Below are 21,189 nucleotides of genomic sequence, written 5' to 3'. Positions count from 1 at the left end.
CAAATTAATATGTTTATGTTTATTAAAGAGTTAATTATATGAATCCATAGTTCCAGAGTGCTTGAAGCCACTCCATTGTTTGGATGAACCATAAATGTCTGGACCCTGTTTGATCTTGGGTGTTATGTAAAATCTGGGCTGGGAGAGCAAACTCTACATTCTGTTTAGAAACAAAGACAGGAATCTTTCCAGGGCATTACAGTAGTTACACTGCAGTATCTTTTTCTTGAAAAACAGAGATCCTTGGCACCAGCAGTACTCTAGTGCTGTATGAATGGAATTCACAGACAATGCTACAGTGCTGTATGAATGCAGCTATGGTGTGGAAGGGCTTAACCAGAATTCAGCCCACGTATGCATGTAAATGGCTTTGCCACTGACCATCAGCTCATATCAAAGCTAGTACAAAATCTGTAATTCCCAGAAGAAATTAGTGGGTTTTTGGAGTTTCCTTGTTAGAAGCATGAATACTTTCCAATCAAGCTCTTTCTAATTGTACCCATGGGAACTGCGGACAATCTGTTATTGTCAACTGCTAAGAGTTAGAATATATTTGATCATTCTTGTAACGCCCAGCAGATCAGTCCTTTCCTTCCTAAAACAGTACTGGCGCTGGGGAAAAAAAATAAAAATCACATCAATTGCCCCAGAGAATAGCCTTGATTCCTCTGCTAAGAAAGTATACCATGGACAAATCCCTCGTGGTCAGCCTTATTCACGCTCATCTAGGACTCTGTCAGCTTTCTTTCACTCCACGGACAGAAAGGGGGTCAAAATCACGTGGGCTGCCTCAGTCAGAGCATCATCTTTTTACTACACAGCTTAGGATAGAGAGCCTGCACTAACTACTTTGAGAAGGGTGGGCACAACGGGATGCAAAGAGCTGAATAACATACTCGATCTGGCTACAGCCCTAAGTGCATGTGCAGCTCTGTTTCCAGCACTAGGTCACTGCACCCTGCTGTGTTGCATGGTGGAAGCATACCCTTAACTTTGCTATCTGGACCAGCTTTTAAAGATAAAGAAAAACATGGTATCAGATGTATTTTTTCTCAAACTTTTTTGTGGGGAAAACTTGCATCCATATGAACTGGAAGTTAAGCGCTACCATGAACCAAAATAATATAATATTATTATATAATATTATAATAATATTATAAAATAATACTATGCACACTTCCAGGCCTCGGTTTCCCCATGCTCAAGAACTGGAGATATGCTGCTGCCCCCCGCCAGTATGCTGGTTCTGAGTCTTTATTACTTTATGTATGGCTACTTTGACAGTTCAGGAGAACATCGTTAAAGTGCTGCAATAGAAGAGAAATGCAAGATGAGGCTATCTGACCTACTCATGACTTTGTACCCAGAAAATTCATAACCACGTGAACAGAAAATGAGTGCCTTGTACTGAAGCAGGGAATCCAGGATAACTGATGAAGGTGGACAAAATCCAGCACCTTCTCCAGCAGACAGCGGAATTATTTAACGCCATAACAAAGGGTACCCAAAGAACAAGACAAATGCAGCTCTACACCTCAACCTCTGCAATTTTGCAGGGACCTTACTAGGTCAAAATGCTAACACAAACACCCCAAAATGAAAACTCCTCCCTCTTATGTCCATTTTTCCATCTATTCTGCCTTCTTCAAAATACCACGTTTTACCTACCTCACCACCCAGGTCTTCAATTTTATTAGTACAGCTGCCTTCACTCCTAACCAGAGGGCAGGATAAGCCTAGAGTTACTGTACACTAAACAGAAACACCTGTGGCTCTCCCTTTTTCATATATATTCATATATATATACACATATATTAGTTATTATTTCTTTTTTTTCAGAGCACTAAGTCCCATGTTCTGCAAAGGAAAATAAATCCCCGTCTTTACATTCTCTCCCACACCCCCCACGTGGCCTTGACAGACAAGCACAGACGGTGCAGCAAATATTTCACTTCACTTTATTTTAAAGAAAAGGAGAGAGGGGGAGAGAGAATTCTTGTGGCATTCCAGAGGTCCCTGGACACTCATTCCAAATGCCTGAGTTGGGCCCTGGGTGAGTTTCAGTCTAAAAGAGAACCTGGGTTTCTAGGCAGCCATCCAAACTCAATACAGACACTTTTTTTCTTTGTAAATCAGTTAAAAAAATTAAGACCTAAAGAGAAAGGGAGAAAATGAAAAAAAAATCAGGGAGAGAAGTGGAAGGGAGGTAAAGGCAACTAAGATAGCAGAATATGAGTGCAACAGGAGGAATCCAATTCCTCTGCTTTTATTTCCACTTCAGAGTTTTATTCTCAAGTGGCAAAACTGTAACCATGCAAGGAGAAGGGCAGCTAGCCTCATGGCCACGAGTGAATGGTGAGGAGAAACAGGCCACCTTTCTCTCCTTGGAGACTGCTCCTGTCAGGGTAGAGGAGGCTAGTTTGGAAGCTGGTCCTCACTGTGCTTTGCCTGCACTGGCTCTAACCGTCCCTTTCCCTGATGTGCAAGTGAGGGCAGTTCTGGCATACCAGCCCTGGAGATGTCCAGCTCTGGCTTACAACATTTAGTCCCACTGCAGCTATGCTGAACCACTGGTATGCTCAGTTCCACTGCAGCTCAACCTAACTGGCACCTTGGTCATGACAGGAGATGTGTTGTGCTGCTGCTGGAGAAGTGGGGAGGCTCCCTCAGGACAGTTACTGACTCCTACTGACTCAGCCTAAGGAAAGCCACAATATCACTGGCTTCAGTCACTATGGCATTAATTAACACTGATTCACACTTGGAAAGTTAATTAATTGCTGAGAGTACTGCAGCTTCTTACCTCACTCAGCTTAGCCCAGTTGAAGGATTTCAGTGGGTGTGAAGGCTGCGGGATAGATTTCTTCTTCAGGCTGGTGCCACTGCTGCTGAAGGTGGTTGTTGAAGGAGGGGGCACCCCCATACTGAAGAAGGGTGGTGCTCCTGGTGGGGGAGGAGGTCCTCCTGGAGGAGGTGGTGGAGCAGGAGGAGGGGGGCAGCTGGAGAAGGGCAGAGGAGGTGGCAGTGGGGGCAAATTCTCAGACATGAGAGAAGACGACAAAGCCAGTGGGCCACCTGGAGGAGGGGGTGGTGGGGGTGGGAAGGAAATACTGCCCCCGTGCTGGAAAAAAAACACAGAGAAAAAGAAAGCAAACGGTTTAAAAAGCACAATAACTCCATGTTGCCAGCTGATGTGATTTTATTACAAGTCTCAAAATATTTGATGTTTTCTTTAAAGCCTCCTGCACTCAAAGCCATGCAATAAAGGGAGGAATCTCAGCTTTCATTTAAGAGAAAGTTTCAAGTCCTTGAAGTTGTGGAGAAGAGCTTGAAAAAGGGAACCATAAATGGCTCAGAAAAACAGAAAGCTAGTAAAAGAAGCCAAAATGTATTATTTTCTCCTTATGTATGAAAAAAGAGAAAAGTTCAATCTTATGAACTTTTGAACTCCTGGGTTTTAAACCTTGGGTTTGAAAAACTGAATACCTGTCATTAGGCCCCACCAACACAAAGTGGGAGAGGGAGGAGGGAATTAATCTGCTTTTTGCAGTGTCTAACTTCAGGCCTGTGTCCTGGGAGTTGAAGCTCAGGCACACTACTGGAACAGGCAGGAAGAAGCAGATGCAAATGTCACTTCTGCAGAGCTCCAGGGTGGCACAGGCCCTCCTGAAGCACAATGGGAATCCTCTTTCGTCGCTAAATTTGCTTTCATATCTGGGAGATTTCTCTATATTCCACCAAAATATTCCTCCAATCAGGACCACCTCAGCAGTAAAAAGAGTGCCTAGAGGAGGACGTGTGCCTCAGCAGCTTCTACAGAGAGGGTGGCTGAAAAGAAGGAATGGAGCAGGCCATTCATTCATTACCCATTCTATACCACCAGCTCAGGGATTTTGGTCCAAACTGAAAGCTGAACAGCTTCTAAGTGTTCATCTTTGCAGCTGGCTAGATAATGTACTTTTGTTCATCATTCACTTGTTAGCAGGCTTTAAACAAGGTTGGGAAGAATCCCAGTCTCTTACCGAGAACTCATTAAGTTGAGCTACCAGGTCATTCATCTGGTCGCGGGTCTGGCGCAACTCCAAGGATTCCTTCTGCAGCTTATCCTTCATTTTGTTCAGTGTCTTCATCATTTCATCTTTCTCCTGGGTCTTCGTCTCACATTCCCGCTCCTTCTTCTCTAGCCTACTCATCAGCTCAGCATGATCTAGGAAGAACAGGTAAGTGGGGCTAATGAAATAAAGCTCATGGACAGTTCCCAAAGAAACGGAGGTTACACTGAAATAAAGTTGACAACTCTGTCAGTTCATCTGGGGACGTTTAATGAAAGTAGAGAAAAGAAAATGGAGTATGACTGTTCTGATGGTAATATTCAGTGACCAATAGAGCAACGCCCAAGTTTCACTTAGATTGTAAAATCACTTCACATGAGGATTGAGGGAAGCACTATCCTATGAAGCAGATAAACTCATCCTAAGACGAAATATACTGTAAGGGACAAAGCAGGTTTAGTCCATGAAGGAAAACCTGGACAGCCAGTTGTGCCTAGCTTTGTTGCCCACTGCTCTGTGACTGAATCATGCTCTTCCTCTCTTTCATCCCCAAACACAAAGGACACACTTACCTTTCCGAAACTTCTCTGCCTGATCCCTCCATTGCTTGACTTCATTTTCGTTCACCAGCCTGAAAGACGAAATCAGATCATTTAAATTTGTTCTGAGCTATCCAGCCTAAAAGGCAAGTGGCCATTGCGTGAAGTGATCAGCAAAAGACAACCTGGTGAATTTATGTTTAATCAGGATCATACCAGTGGTCAGTCTGGGTCCAAATACTGATCCTTATTGTAGTTAGCAGCTGATATTAAAAAGGTGATATCCTGTAGCTTGAAGTCCTAAAGAGGAATAAAGGAATGTCTGGGGGAAAAAAAATCCTGGCATTTCCATGTCTTCAGGTAATACCATCAAGGTCCCAAGGCTACTTATTTTGAAAGGCAGAAGTCATAGCTAAAATCATCCTGCCATGGGATACAAATTATCCTATCATTAATACAAGGCTGGATTGCCTTCCCTTTTTTTTTTTCCTTTTTTTTTTTTTTCCCTTTTTCTATTTTTTTCTTCCTTAAGAGAAGGGAGGATGCTTATCTGTTGGGTAATATATCAGTAACAAGGCAATGCTCGTATCTCATACTGGCACAGCTATTTCCTATTACTGACAGAAAATATGCAGGGCATGCTGGAGACTGATTAGATACGCAAAATGAGTAGTAGTTATGAAAGTAGAAATGGAAGATCAGGCACAAGTTCTAGAATGGAGTCTGATATCCAGACAGACAGAAAGAGATCAGTACCGGTGTACTTTTCCACTATGAGAAAGCAGTTTTGATTTTGACTCATGCCTGTAACAGGATGGACTGTAGAATTTTTAGTACAGAAGAACTTGATTTCATCTGAGGCTTATGTTCTATAAAAATGCTCTACCCAGTAGATATTTCAGAAGGTTAATGGGCCATGAATTACCTGAGGTAGATGGATGGGATGGAGACTCCAAAAGTTTGGCTAAAAAAGGACTGTGAACAGGGAAGTAGAGATGAGAGCCAGCTAATGTAGCTAGACTTCTCAAATGATGCGCCCTATGGGAAAAAATAATGGTACAACCCTTGGCCAAGTCTGTGGGTGAACACATGCAGATGCTTTACTGAGAGGTAAAAGGTTTTATGTGCTAGATGGGGACTATTTTCAACTATTTCAAATCTTTCTAAACTACGTGCTCATTAATGAGGAATCAGATCTAAGTAGAAATGACAACATTTTGGGGAGAATATCAATGAAAGCTTTCATCAACATTTTGAAAGAAAAAGGAAAAATGAGATAGTTTTGTTATACTATCACTTTTTTTTTTTTTTTCTCTGCTCTTCTAACTAATGTTAAAATAAATTAGAAACCAAAAGCAAGGAATTTGCTAGAAAATAACATCTGTTGAAGACATCATTAAAGGAAAATTTGGCTATAAGACTAGCAAGTCAACAAGAAGCTGTAAATTAACACAGGTAATTCTTCAGATAAGATAATTTATTTCCAAAGTATCTGCATAGTTATCATATACTTACACCTTTATAAGAGAAACTAAAAATAATGCTGCAGCTTACATTTTAATTATATTTTTGACATTGAAGTTTTCCAGCGGAGCTATATCTGGATCATCTCCTCGTTCATCCTGCAGAACAATCTGTTGGAGTATTCTGTCCAACAGCTGCCATTGCTGAAAATTTCCTCCATTCCTCTTATCTGTATGGAAAATGACCAACCCATGAGAACTTCAATTTTCATGACAAAGTGCACAGATCTACTGACAAACTGGCATTCCTTCCTTTCTGGTTCCCATATTAATCTCTTATATAGTAAATTACAGTACACAGAACCTGACACTGACTTGAGGCTAGCAGATTATTTACAAACACTTGGCATATTAGAACAGCACATAACAAGCATGTGCAACTCTATGTCTGACTTGCATGTTCAGGCTGTGCAATCCTTTTGACAGACTAGCTCCAGCTTGCACTTTAGATGAATTCAGAATGGATTCTGTCATGATCATGATGGCTGTTACTCAGTAATTTATGGGGATTGATAGCTTTTTGCTTTGTTTTTTTTATGCACCTAGGTAATATTGTGACCAAGCATTATAAAAACAATTAGATGTTCTATCTGCATACTCAGTTATTCAGTTGTCTGCAGATCAGTGAAACTCAACTGACACAAAAAGTTCATTCAAACATGATCAAAATGTGTTGAGAGAAAGAACAGAAACCGAACAAAATGGATTGATCCCATGGATGTCAAATAAAAGAGCCAGAGGAACATAAAATTCACTTTAGCTCCCTAAGCTACATAACCTAGACCTTAAATTATTTTAAATTGCTCCAGTACAATCCTGTCCTACCCTAGAAGGACTTAACTCTTCTGCCACCAAACACTCCAGGTCGATACCCAAAGCTCAAGTATTGTCTTAAATGATAATAGCAAGGAGGCCACTGGGACAAACAACTGCTTGAATTTGTGCATGGCAGTTCTTAAACCTAATCAGTGCCTGAAAACATACCACACTACCTCCTGAAAAAGCTCACTGCATACTTCTTCCTAAAGTTGACTTCTTAGTTTGACTGTTCAAATATGGCTAAAAGTAACCAAAACCAGCCCCTGATACCTAACAGGATTAAGGCAAGTGGTTCTTATGTGAACTTGCTATGCTTTCATGCAGCTGCTACACTCTTGAAACATGACTGAATTACTTTATTACAGTTAACAAGTAGATTTCTATCACCTCTCTTGAAAACAAATGCCAATGTTATTTTTCAGTTTGAGTTAAGGAGCCCTCAGCTGACATTTTGCCACAAGATAGCAGCCCGAAGACTTATTGTGGAATTTCCCAGTGAAAGAACAGTTTTCAGTACTGTATTGTTTCACCAGAAAAATTCCTCACTGCATTTTGTTAACATTCAAAATGGTGTCTATTTCTGAGAATTCTCTGATCTGAAGCACAAGGGCTCTTTCTTTTTTAAAGCTCTTAATTTAAAGTCACTAAGAGCTCTGTCAGTGACTAACTGGAATGTCTCCAGCTACTTAGTTTTATTTGTAAGTGCAAAGAAGTCAAGCTGCTGCTTTAAGTATTGCACAAAATCTGCTGGGTGGGATCAGTGCAAGATACTAAGTCCCTTAGGCACTGCCAAGTTCTGAATGGAGGACAAAAGCAGTGTGTGTCCTGGTAACTGTGACCCTGCACCCATGCCAAAACTTCACCCATTTCTGCAACACCCCTTCCTCTGGAAAACTGTGATGTACTCACATGGCATCTGCAAGCAGTGCTGGAGGATGGATAACAAATAGGGATAGGCATCTGTGTGCTTCAATCTTTTCTTGATCAATTCAAACATCTGAGAGGCACTTTTTGTATCAATGTGGATCTGAAATGAGGAAAGGCAGTGCAAGGACAAGTCAGAGAAAAAACATGCACAGTGAAAGAAAGCCTGACTAACTGTGAAAGGTCAGACCAACATGGAGACAGCAACTGGACCTCTGCAGTCTCTTGCAATGTCCAGCTATAATCTCAGTGAGGAACTTGTACATGGGTCTCTGAGATATGCATTAACCTACTCCAGAACAGAAAAAGATCCCCAAGGCAAAGGGTTAGAAAGGTGGTTAGAAAGTCACATAGAGCCACCAAGACACCTAGAGCTGTCCTGAAGCAAGCAAAATAAATAAATAAATAAGATACCCCATCACTCAAAGTGTCCAAGATCAGACTGGGTGGGGCTTTGAGCAACACAGATTCATAGAATGGTTTGGGTTGGAAGGGACCTTAAAGATCATTTAATTCCAACCCCCCTGGTCTAGTGAAAGATGCTTGTTGCTGCCCATTGCAAGGAAGTTGGACTAAGTAATCTTTAAAGGTTCCTTCCAACCCAAACCATCCAATGATTCTATGAGAATTTTTGGGTCCAAGGAGTTGGTGGCATAAATAATAGACAATAAGCAGGGAAGGATTAGTTGTTCTGTATCAGTGTTTGGCAGGAACTGATTCAAAAAAAGAGGAAACTACAACTGTTCTGGATCCTACAGCCCCTTACTGTTGCTAGAGGTTGTAGAAACTGTTCTTGTTTTATGATCATCTCAAACTCCACCCATTCTAAAGTACTGATTCTCTCCACAGTCTCTGAGGTGGCAGTATTCAGGAGTTTCCTGTGATCTATTGGGAAAAGCATCAAAAATGAGCCCAAGTCCTGTAAAGAACCCATACTCCTGTAATAGAGATGTCTGAAATTAGAATGCATCTTGATCGTTAGGACTGAAAACATGCCTAACAGTGTTGATAACCACCTCTGCTCCTGAACCTTCGGCTAAACAAAATAAAGAAGGCTTTGTGAAAGGCATTGCAGAAGCCCTGTCTGTGATCATTGTTTTAATTGCTCATAGATCAGAGATCACCTACATGCTACATGAGAAATGGTGAAAACAAGAGTACCAGCCACCCTCAGCACCAAAGCCAATCATTGCTTTCAGGGAACACAAGGGGAAGTTGCATCAAAGATACTAAAAAGATGTTCAGCCTTGGCAAGTTCAGGTACACCATAGAAAATCTTACCAGGTCAAACCGCTTGGCAAGTTCCAGGTCGTCTTCATTTCTGACCATTTCAAAGAAATCTAAGTGCCTAAGAGAAAATAGAAAAAGAAAACCAAAAACCACCAATGGTCATGGCATAATTCAGACTTAAACTAAGTGTGCCACCATAGAAGAAGCAACACTTGGAAGTTGGCAAGCCTTTCTTACATAAAATGTTGGAACATGTATGCAAAGCAACCCATGGGGGCCAATAACAGGCCAAAAGAAATGATCAGCTGCGGTCAAAATGTACTTTAACCCTTGTGCTAAGTCACTGTGTTGAAGTAAGTGTCTAAAAATAAACATACAATTGAAAAAGGATATTCCACTTGTGATTAATGCAATGCCTACATTGGTAATACATTCTAGAAAGTCCACCCCATACTTGTTAACTAGACAACATTAGCTGCATCTAGAAAGTCCATGCCATGTCAGGCAACATTAACAAGCGGTTTCGTTTATGTGGTGGAGTAGAGATGTATTCAGTGGATTAGTTAAAGATCCCTTCCAACCCAAACCATTCTATGATTGTGTGATAAACAGCAGAGTTTGCAGCTGTCTTTCCATTTACCTATTAAGCACAACAGCATGCTTCTGGTGGGATCTGGGGGACCTGGTGAGAGATGCAGTTGACGAAGGCATATGGACTTATCTTTCACAGAGATCAGAGCACAGCAGATGCTGTGGAAAAAGGCTGTGGCACATCTCCTTTTCTTGGCTTGGCATACAGCCTACATAATCCAGACATCTGGGATCCTCTCAAACCCCTGTATCAGTCTCATCACTATAACTTGTAAGATCCACAAGTTCCTAAAATCTTAAGTTCTTTCTATACGTCCTGGTTACTAGCCAAAAGAACAGGGAGTCATACAGAACAGATCCTTTTCTTGGTTATAATGTTGTAGACAAAAACCAACATTACTTGTTCCAGCTTTTCAGCAAACACAGGCACAAAACTGTATGTAATCTTTCCCTGTAGCATTAATAGATAGATACAAGCCTCCCCTTGCTCAAAGATACGAGGTCCTTCTTCGTAATAGGCAGTTGGTGCTAACCTCATGCTTATGCAGAATCCCAGAAGCACTATATGCTCCATCACCCTATAGCAACTCCTAACAGTGGATATTTGAGAAAACGGTCCCTTGAAAGCTGCAGACATAGGCCTGATTAGTATTTTTTCATCATATACTTCGGCAAACTTGACATTCCCACCTAGAAAGTCCTAGATACCTACAGATCAGCCCTGCTCTGTAGAAAGAGGCTTGAAGTAGCAGACAGTAAGGGACAGCAACACACTTGCCAGCAAGTATAATCTGATAGCAGGTCTGTCCCTCTCCACAGAGCTTAATGTGGTCACAGGATAAGACAGACTTCCATGGCTGCCTGCTTTTACACTTTAAAACATTTCATTTTGTTAAGCAAATAGATTTTACCGGGCTCCCCAATAGTTCATTGGGTCTTTTAGCTTCTTGAGATGTCTTAGTCAAATTGCTCAGATTGCCTACTCTAGGATAATTTCAGCATGTGGCTTTGTGAAAGATTTAAATGTAAGGTCATTACCAGTTTCAATTACTGTGGCAAAATATGGAACTGCTAGTGACCTTAACATGGGTCACCAGTAAAGTGGAGTTTCAGTGAAGAAAACATTTATCTGTAGCACAGTAATTTGAAGGTGCCATTCAACGTTAAATTTTGCACAGTAACAAAGACATTTAAAATAGCTACCTGTTTTCCTCTTTTGTCTGCTTGGCATCTCTACCCCTTTGTCCACCATAGGTTCCTTTTCTCTTACAGTTGTGCTAGTGCTACTGTTTGGAGGGTTATGTTACAAAATAGATCATAAAAATGAGTGAGGTTAAAGAAAAATCTTGGAAACCCAGAACCTGCATGATGTCCACACATACTCAATCTCAATGAAATCAATGAACTGGTTTATTTCCCTCCAACCAGGACAGGCTTTTGTTACACTTTTGCTATACAAGAAAAGAATTACAACATTTATTTTTTCATTCTGGTTGTCATCCTCAGCTTAGAATAAAAACAATTCATGAAATCCTTGTCACAGCCACTTCCAGTTTAGCATGTGTGTTTCCTACTTCATCTGCTGATTTTAATTTTAAGGACAAATCTCCTTTTTGTCTTTAAAGGGAGACAGTTATAGGGAGAGACAGAGACAACTTTGTGCTTAAATCTGAAACCCAAATATAGGAGATCAATGTTTCTCTCTGCTGATAAATGACAGTTCTCAGAAAATGTCTTACCTGTCAAGTGTTGCATTCTCATGTCCTCTTAGCTTGTCAATAACAGGCTGAATTCCCAGCATTAGAAATTCATATCGTAGGTGTAATCGGAACTCCAAATTGTCCTTATAAAGTGGGGGAAAACAAGTTACATGGTTCCAGAAGCTTTTAATCACACTAAAAAAAAATTGCTTAAATCCTTAATATTTCCTTTCTTAATAACCTCTATCCTGACACCAAATACACACGATGATTACAGGATTCTAGTAAAGTAAGTAAAAAAATTAAAGTCTTTGCCTCTGTTTCTCTTAAAAATACTGTCCTCCTGTATCTACAATGAATTCTGCAAGGCCAGTCACAATGATAGCACACTTCATGTTCCAAAAAGAGCAAAAGTTATGAGTGCTTGCCTTGCTAGTCAATTAGAGATCTACCTTCTGTTTACAGATGCACAGAACTACAGTTCATCCTCACATTTTTTATAGATATTTGTCATAAATTCACCATATACTCTGCTAAATGACACCTACTCAGTAGGACTTTAGAGGGCTGTTGCAGATACAGCCAAATACACTCCCAGAAAGAGCTCTTACAAGATTGTTGTCTACTGTGGTTTAACCAGAAAAAAAAAAAAAAAAAGGAAAAAAAAAGTGAAAGTAACACTTCTAGTGAAACAAAATCAGCTTAAACTATTCTCCAGACACAAAAGAAAGAGTTGCTAATGAATGAAAAACAACAAACTGACTTTGCTGAAAGCCTTTGACGTTTTTAAATTAAGATGTTTTGAGTTTGGCTTTGAGTCAAAACATATTAACATTTCAAAACATTTCAGAAGGTAAACCAAGATGGTTTCTAAAAGACTGATATGAAAAAGGTAAATGCTTTGCAGTTCTTAAAAAAATAACAAAACCGAAAACCACAATCATTTCAGTGAGGTATGTTATATTAGAAGAATTAGAAGAGACGGGGGAATGAAATAATATGAAGACATTGTAGGACTGAACTTAACAATTAAGCATTACTTTACACAAACTATATATGCTCAGGAACACAAGATTTGTGACATAATCTGCTAGCCTTATCCAAGGTAAATTAATTCAAGCATGACATTTGAGATGGATTTTCTAGGGCAGTGACTCACCTCACCAGCCCCAGCATTCAGAACAGCATTGATAAAGGACATGATAGCTGTTTTGAGATTTACTTCATCTCTATATCGCCCCATGCTTCGGTCTAGCTCATTCAACAATGTCTGAAACAGAACAATAGATTAGGTTAGATGATACAATCTAATTCCTTAGACCATTTTGCATACTGCTCCTGGGACCTGCAAATAGTCATCTGATTTGCTATACACTTGCTTAAATAAATAACTTTTTTTTTCAGGCAAGATTGTTAACAGTCTTGGCCATGCCACAATAACTAAAGAAGAATAGTGATAGGAATAAAATGCCCACATGATCCTAATTTAAAAAAAAAAAAAAAAAGTTTTTTAAAACAAGCTATTTGAGAAAAAGCAGATGCCCTTTACAGTTCCTGCCAACATGATCTAAGAAAGAAACAGAATGATATCTGTCCTTATCAGTTAACTCTATGGGGAATATGATGAGGAGTTTATACATGCAGAAAGCATGTTCCTTCACTTACAACCATTTCACATGAAGTAGACAATTACCTGCCTCTTGGTAAGCTCCTTTTAAGGATTTTCAAATAATAGGAATATCCCCAGGTCCACACTTATTGCAGCTTAAAGGTGAATTACAGAGCTCAAGTGGAAGTGCAGTTAAATTCATATTTCCTTATTACCCCTATTAACCAAATAGCAGGGGTATTTAGCACTCAGGGAATATTTAGTACAGAAATACTGTTGGTCTAATCTCTACATATATATAGATGGGTCATCATAATCTTGTGAACACCAAGAGAAAGAACAGAGGAGAAAAAAGCAAAACACTAGGCAAATAATGTTGGTAGCCTATGCACTATGCAGTCAATTTAGAACTGCACTGATTTAATTCCAACTGAATATTTACTGAAGAGGTTATACGTAAGAACTGATTAGCCACAGAAGCAACTCTACTTATAGCTTTGTGCTGATGATTGTGAATCTTCTCTTCAGGATCTTCTCTGATCAGTTCATAATTCTAAGGATGATTTTCCTTACTGGAAGAGTAACAAATTCCACTTGAGCTCTGTCAATTCAATTGTATGGATCTCATTCCAGCGTTAATAATAAACACACCACACTGATGTTTGTTTTGCTGATGCACTAGAAAAGTTGGAATTCTTTTTACTCTTCCCAAGAAGTTCTGACCATAAAGGGAGAATGGAGACAGAGGTAACTTCTTAGTGTTCAGCTCAGCAGATCCATCTAAGTAACATCTTGAAGCTATGATGCCGAGTAAAGAAGTTCATTTTCCTTTAGTTAGTCTTCTGTTCCTGGCTACTGAAAGTGTTCATTCATAGCAAAATCTTTCCCATGCTAGTCATCAGTTTCATAGGTCTATCTTGCTTCCTGTAGAAAATGGACATCACCATTATCCTATGCCTGGGGAAAAGGCATCCCCTGAGGAAAGAAATCCTTCCTGTCTTCATGTGAATCCTTTGTTTGTTTTTGTGCAAAAATATTTTGATCTATCCTACAATGCTACTGACAGCTGTCCTTATATCTGAGCACAGTTTGTTTGACTTCACTATCAAGCTTGCTTGATTTCATAAACTCCTTTTTCCTGCATCTTCTGAATTGGCCAGATGGCACCTGTGTATGTCCGTTCTCCTGGAATTTAAGCTTCCACCATGTCCATGATTTCCCAATAGTCATGTTATGACCAAACAGCAAGCCTTCCCCCAAGCTTGTTAGCAGTGGGAATGAGTCTTACATAAAAATACAAGAAATGGCCTGATGTCAGACTGATGGTCAATCCAATCCACGTCTGATAATGGCAATAGGATACTAATTAAGCAGTCTTTAACTCACCCCCCACGTCCCCAGTTTTACTCTTCAACTTGCAAAATAAGCAGAAGTGAAACAAATGAGAGTAGTTCTGTTACTGTCAGATTTGACACCAAAATACAAAGCATACATGTCTTGGAATAATTTAAACAGTCATAACTATAAAAGCATCAAAACAAATGAATGTTTTGCTGGTTTTCTTCAGAGGCCTCATTCCTACCATACATTCTTAAAGACGTTTCAGAGCACACTAGAATCTATACAACAACGTGCATGACAGCATCAAGAGGATGAAGGATGTTAGCTAAAGTTTTCTATCTCCTATTTCAGAAGGCTGAAGTAGGAGCAGAACACAGGGGCAAGGGGGCAAGCCAAAGAGCAAGAGTAACAAAAGCTCTAGCCTGTAATATACTCATTGAAGAACAGCGCATCCTCATGTGGTTGTTCAGCTCTAGAAGGAAACACTACGAGGTCAGGCAATTCCTAAAGATCAGATTCTACGCCCACATTATGGCCAAATTCCAGTATCTCTAACCCTTTGCAAATGTCTGACGTTCAAGTCTTCACTTGAACATTTTCTGTGAAAAAGATTTCACCACGCCTCTTGGCAGCCAATTCTGTGGCCTAATTGATCTTATGGTTGTAAAGGTTTTTCCTACTATTTAAGCAAAACTTTCCTCACTTAATCCTATTATTCCTCATCACTGACATCCAGTAAGATTTCATTCAATCTACAGCAAACCTCAAAAGGCTTTGGATGAGCCCCGAGGGGCAGAAGCAACTCAAGTGGGAATACAGGGTTTTAATTTGTTCCTTTTTAGTTCCTCTACTACATTTCCAAATTGATCAGATTTCTCTCTACACAACATGCTCTGTACTGATGGTGCTTAATGCAAACCAGGCAATGGGGCTCTGGAAGGAATGTTTCTAATCTCCACCTTTTCGACCGACAATATCAAGCTTTCTTTACTCCTTCACCTTAAGCTTTACAATTTCTAGTAGCATTTAGGAGGAAAAACAAGAGTGTTCTGTCCAAAGCAACCCAGTTAATATTTTCACCAGCAAGTGAAATCAGCTCCTTTCAGTCTGAATCGAACATCTATGTTCACTCCAGACTAAAAGGAAAATTCTTTCTCCCCCAACAGGGCCGCAGCTGTATGGGTGTTTCAGACAGCAAGTTAGGCTGGAAGGTACTGACATGTCCTGAAATACTTTCCTGGGCCACTATAGCACTATGAGTTTGTAACACCAGTTTGACAGAGAGGAGCAGAGTACGATTTATAGGCAAATTAGCACATTTCAAATGAAAATTGGGTGAAGCAAAGGCAGAGCTTTTCCCAAATTGCCTCAGGAATGAGATTTAAGGAATGTCTTTATATTATTGTGGTATTTGAGTAAAGATGAAATACTTCTGTGAAGAGGTCAGTTTTCAATGAATATTTTATTTTTATCCACTATTTTTAATTATCCATTATTATTTTAATTATTATCCATTATTGTTTTATCCTTTATTTTTATCCATTTTGTGGACTGCCTGCCTGTTGGACATTTAAAGGAGAATTATTCCAGGCAGAAGGGCAGCATAAAGAAAAGGTCAAAAATTAAAGAAGGTAAGGGGACCAGCTCAGGCAAGAAGCTGACAAATGTGAGAATATAGGAATAGACGCAACAAAAATTCAGTCACAGACAGATTAGAGAGTCTTGTCGCAAGTACAAAGAGAAAGCTGCTGGTGATGGCCCCGTGAACACACTGAGCGATGGAGATATAGAGTGAAGTTGTAGTACTCGAATGCATTCATTTAAGTGAAGACTGAAGTTTCAAAGGAGAAGAGTAAGTTCTGGTATTTAGGTACTTACTCCTGTATCTGTAAAGTGACTTATCTTGGAAGTTAAGGATTGCATTGAATTTTTCAGTCAAACCCATAAAGGAAATGCTGGCAGTTTTTCCAAAACATTACAGCACAGTTTTAGAATAGTGATCTTCAGTTGGTGTACCCTAGAGCAATTTAATTAAATTGAGATTACAACTGTTTAAATCACCTAGGAATCTCACTCTAATTTGTATTTTGACTGCAGTAACACAAATATAAAACTGCACGTTCCCTATCAAAACACAAGGAGTTGTAACAACACACAGGCAATGATGCAAGTGTAGGAAGAACCACACATGAAGTCCCAGCTTTCCTTCTCTACTAATTCACCAGTTGCTGGTGCTTCTGACTACTCTTGGCTGCCTGTGCCAGGTAGTAAGTGTTGTGCTTAGAAAACTGAGCAGCAACAGCTTCTGACATTCAACTGAGCATGCAGTGTTTTATGGTAACATATTAAATATATAACCTGCACATCACTCCACCACACTTTAACATGTGCAAATTGGAAATAAACAGTGTTTCAATCCAAAGCTGTCAGCAGCAAGTTACCAACAAGGTCATGTTTTAGATGGCTGCCAATAAATAGTTCTGAACATCACTTCCTCATTCTTACAAAACAGAGTGGAATTAGAACGATACAACCCACAATTTTTATTCAGCACCATGACATCCTTATGAAAAGGTAGGAAGGAAATAAGGAAGGAAGGAAGGAAACAAGGAAGGGAATAAAGAGGAAGGAAGGGAGAGAGAGAGAGAAGACAAATTGTACTGGGGAAAAGCAGTTTTGTGTTTCACACGTTTACGTCTTGATTTCTCAATGTACGCACTGCCGGTCATCACAGATGATATGAAGAGAACGGAACACTAAGATTTACTACTATCCGCAAGAGTGGAAAATAATCCAAACACATAGTATACAAATAAAGTGCCAGCTTTCACAGATGAGGATTAATCAATTGACAGCGAAAAGGTTGATAGGAATGAAGAATATTTCCAACCACTGTTGCAAGGAGGGTAACTTAAGGAAGAGGACCAATTACATTGATGTTGTCAGAGGTCAGTGTTACATCTAAGTTATTTATTGGATATTCCAACAAAAGTAAGCTCAGTAAAGCTTCCAGAAGGCCCTGTGCTTTTTTACTTAACAAGAACTTTTTGATTTCCAAATCTGAGAGGCTGAGATTATTCTCCTCTTGGGTATTTTGTCCTTAATTAGGCCATTGTCTTATAGAACTACATCTAGCTGTCCCTTTACAGTTCCCAATTTTATTTTATTTTATTTTTTTTTAACTTCTCACATTAGGATCAGTCTTCAATAATGAACATAGAGCCAAAGGAATTCGCTCCTACTCTGCACATTCAAAATATATTTCTCCCATTCCTGAAGTTTAGTTCTTTTTTAATTACTTTTCAAAGAAAAAAATATATATTTAAAAAAAATATCTCATTTTCCTGTCCTGCCAGATCCCCACTTGTGGGAGATCATTTTCAACATAACAGTGATTAGGTGTGGCCAGCTAAAGTTAACCTAAAGCGGCAAGCTCTAAGCTGTTTGGACACTTCAATATACTGATTGGTACTGCTAATTGCTCAAGATACAGGAAATACCTCCCTAAAGAGTTTGATTTAAAATCTGAAGGAGCTCTTCTGGTATTTGCAAAGTCTAGGTTACAAAGCTTACATTCAGGACTAGGATGAAGAAAAAACAGGCTTTCACTAGCTTGACTACAACTTCATTGTACATTATGTCTTTGAAGTTTAAAGAAAGGCATAGGATAAGCAGTCAGTTCATCCTTTCCTTATGTTGGCCTCCTATAGGTACAATGAGTTACAATGGATGCTGCTTTCTTGATAATAAGCTGCAAGATGATTCTGAGTTACAGGTGTGGGACAACGAAGCCACACACTTGAATGGAAAGAGGCAAAAAGATACAGCACTCTCTTAACTCACAAATCCTAGAATATCAGAGAACCTTCCACTAAAATCTAAGGAAGACCATGACCACATTTGTTCAATCAGTGTTCTGAATATCGCCACTGTCCCTCTATTAGAAGAAAATGACTGAAGGCAAATGGAGGAGGTCTTTGGATGAATGCTTACCTCCTCAAAATTTGGAGAAGAACTGTTAGAACTCAAGCTATCACTGAATGTAGTGGAAAAAAGCATTCCAGCTTCAAGACACAATTGTTTGTAAACAATTTTGTAAACTCCTGCTAAATCAGGTGTGTTCAGTCTCAATTTAATGACAAACATTGGCAGCTACTGTTCATGAGCACAGATTGTTCTCCATTTACTTTTACATTTGTGAGCTCATTGTACCCCGAAATCTAGCAAAAGGTACTGTGGTAGAAGGTAATGGCTGACACAGACCAGGATCCGGGGCCTATTGGTTGAACACCACCCTTACCATTTCACCTAAGAAAGAGTAGCAAATGGGTAAGGCTACCCCAAAGTTTAGGAACTAAAGGTTCATACACAGCAACAGATTCTTTTGCATCTTTTTGTAAAGGTGCTCAGTTCACTAGGAAGAGGAACAGCCAGAAGTATTCACAATAAAAGCCTGTCAATAATATAGTGACCTACCAAGGTTTCTGAGATTCAGCAAGTTTCCCTTCTATTCTGTGAACAGGAGATATGAGGCAGCATTTGATAGGTGGTGATGATTTGTAACTGATTGTTAAGTGACGATTTAAGTGCTCCAATGTTCATTATTTAATCCACCGTTGCCATTATTTAATTTACACCTCTTGTGTTACTAAACAAGCTTAAAATCGGGACAGAGGCTCCTGGAATTCTGTGTCTTCAGCTTCCAGGAAAAAATAAATGATTAGCACCCCAATGACATCAGGTTAGAGTATGAACAGATTAACAGCTTTCATTTAACTTAGCAACTCCCCATTCTAACGTAAAATATAGGAGATCATAAATCAGCATTAATGACAAGCAATCGGGTCTTAAGAAAAAAATAGAAATAAAAAAAAAAAAAAGATAATCTATTTGAAGTGTTTTTTTCCTAAAACACAATGAGAAATATTGCCTTTTGACTGCTTAGCAATATTGCAATATGTGCACTGTAAAAATCGCTCCTTGGCTGAGATGGCTATTCCTGTCCAAGCATCCTCCCCATACCTGGAATCTTGTCCTTTCTGCAGCATAGACTTGATAGTGAAGCATGGCTTGCAAGACTTTCTTGTGACCATCTGGTACCAAGCAGACAGCCCCTAGGATCTCTAGCACAGCAATCTTGGTCTTGATGTTCTCAGTCCGTAAGCTTTGGGAGATGATGTTGATACTCTCTGGATGAGCCAGGACATGAGCCCGTCCTTGGGAGTTGTTCATCAGTGCCTTGATACACCCTATAACGGATGTGTGTATACGGCTCTCTGAGGTCTCATAGTCCATGCTCTTCAGGAAGTTCAGCAAACAGCTCAGGCCATCCAGCTCAATGAACCTGGTCACAAACCTGAAAAAGCAGGTAGGGAAAATAACAAAAACAATACAAAGGTAATTTATTTATTCAAAAGATACTCAACCCTGTGATCCCAGCATCTGCAAAAGCTGGCTAGCTTAAAGATCACAGGGTAATTCCCAGGTATTCAAGAAAAAAAAAAAAAAAAAAGGAAAAAAAAAAGAGAGAGAGAGAGAGAGAGAGAGAAGGACAGAAAAAAAAATAGCACAGTACCACTGTAACTATTGGCTGTACTGACCCAAGTCCAGACTTCACACTCTGATCCCATGACATATGCAAAGAAACATAATATATGTAAGAGGCACATGTTTTCTGAAGTCTCTTATAATAGCCTTGGCTGCATTGGTGTTTTTTTGTTGTTATTTGCTTGCTTTTGGTTTGAGGAGCTATATTAAGGATGGAGTAGGGCCTCTGTCAACCTGTAGTAGCAATATGTATTGTAATAACACCATAAATTACGGAAATATAGAATTATTCAATTACCTAATGTCAAATGACTAAGCCTACACTGGAAGAAGTGTATTTAGACTACTGAGATCACTGGAGTTCTTTTTCTACCATATTCTAGTATAAAATTTGCTTTTCTTCAGATTAAGATCATGGAAACTGAGTATGGAAATAATACAGAGGAAATTCAAACTAGACCATACAAACAGCCTGCTAGAGAAGTTGACATAAACTGATGGAGTTATACAAATCTGTTCAAACCAATAATTCTAGCAATGTTTCATTTTGAGCTTCCTGGATTAAAAATGGGGATGCAAAGATATGAAATGGGCTGCAAATAATTTCTCAGGATAGCTCTGTTTACCTCCTCTAGCAGGTCATTCAGGTAGATGCAGGTTTTTTTAGAATGCCTGAATACAAACCCATGTGAATTAAATTTGAATCTACCAAAATGTAATCAAGAACAATATGACCATGACCATGTCCTAAACAGCATAATGTAGATGGTTATCTCAAATAAATGAAAAGACTGTTAACAATTGTCACATGTATAACAAATTAAGAATACCTAAGTATTCTTAAGCCTGTATTATTAAGTCTGTATCTTGGAGCTTTTACCCAGCCCCTCTTTCTCCCTGTTGGATATTCCCTAATGTGCTGTCTTTCTCTTATCTATTAATAAGTGAGATGCTGTTCCTAATATCCATCAGGTGGGAAATTTCATATGGAAAGACTCCCAACATTTCAGTGATCTCTGTTAATGTCTCTGCACCGGCAAGACAAACCTTAGACATATATCTCCTGGATAATATGGACTTGACACATGTGGTTACACCTCACACCACAGAGGAATTTTCAGGGCCTACCTGAAAGCTATGCTCATTATGCTGATGGATTTGCCAACTTTCAGCTTATTTGGGCCAGCAATTTGACCAGAAACATGGCAAAGCCTGGTGCTTTCAACAAAGCTTCAGTCTGAGGTTTGGATTTTGTTCAAAACTGAATTTCAAAGTGAATATCAGAATAAGGGCAAGCACACACAGGAACACATG

General features: G+C 39.4%; 1 protein-coding gene across 7 annotated transcripts in view; it reads right to left on the bottom strand.

Annotated features, from left to right (window-relative positions):
- Positions 1–21,189, bottom strand: part of DAAM2 (dishevelled associated activator of morphogenesis 2) — a 190,849-nt gene that overhangs the window by 42,199 nt on the left and 127,461 nt on the right. For all 7 annotated transcript variants that reach the window (XM_032185840.1, XM_032185843.1, XM_032185845.1 and 4 more), the window contains 9 exons: positions 19,351–19,684; positions 12,538–12,648; positions 11,418–11,521; positions 9,139–9,205; positions 7,843–7,960; positions 6,146–6,284; positions 4,625–4,683; positions 4,023–4,207; positions 2,804–3,121 (listed from right to left, as the gene is read on the bottom strand). In XM_032185840.1, coding sequence (XP_032041731.1) covers positions 2,804–3,121; positions 4,023–4,207; positions 4,625–4,683; positions 6,146–6,284; positions 7,843–7,960; positions 9,139–9,205; positions 11,418–11,521; positions 12,538–12,648; positions 19,351–19,684 — 1,435 coding nt within the window. The remainder of the gene's footprint in view (positions 1–2,803; positions 3,122–4,022; positions 4,208–4,624; positions 4,684–6,145; positions 6,285–7,842; positions 7,961–9,138; positions 9,206–11,417; positions 11,522–12,537; positions 12,649–19,350; positions 19,685–21,189) is intronic.

The sequence above is a fragment of the Aythya fuligula genome, chromosome 3, assembly GCF_009819795.1.
Source record: "Aythya fuligula isolate bAytFul2 chromosome 3, bAytFul2.pri, whole genome shotgun sequence".
NCBI classification, from domain to species: Eukaryota; Metazoa; Chordata; class Aves; order Anseriformes; family Anatidae; genus Aythya; species Aythya fuligula.
This window is presented reverse-complemented; position numbering and strand designations above follow the sequence as displayed.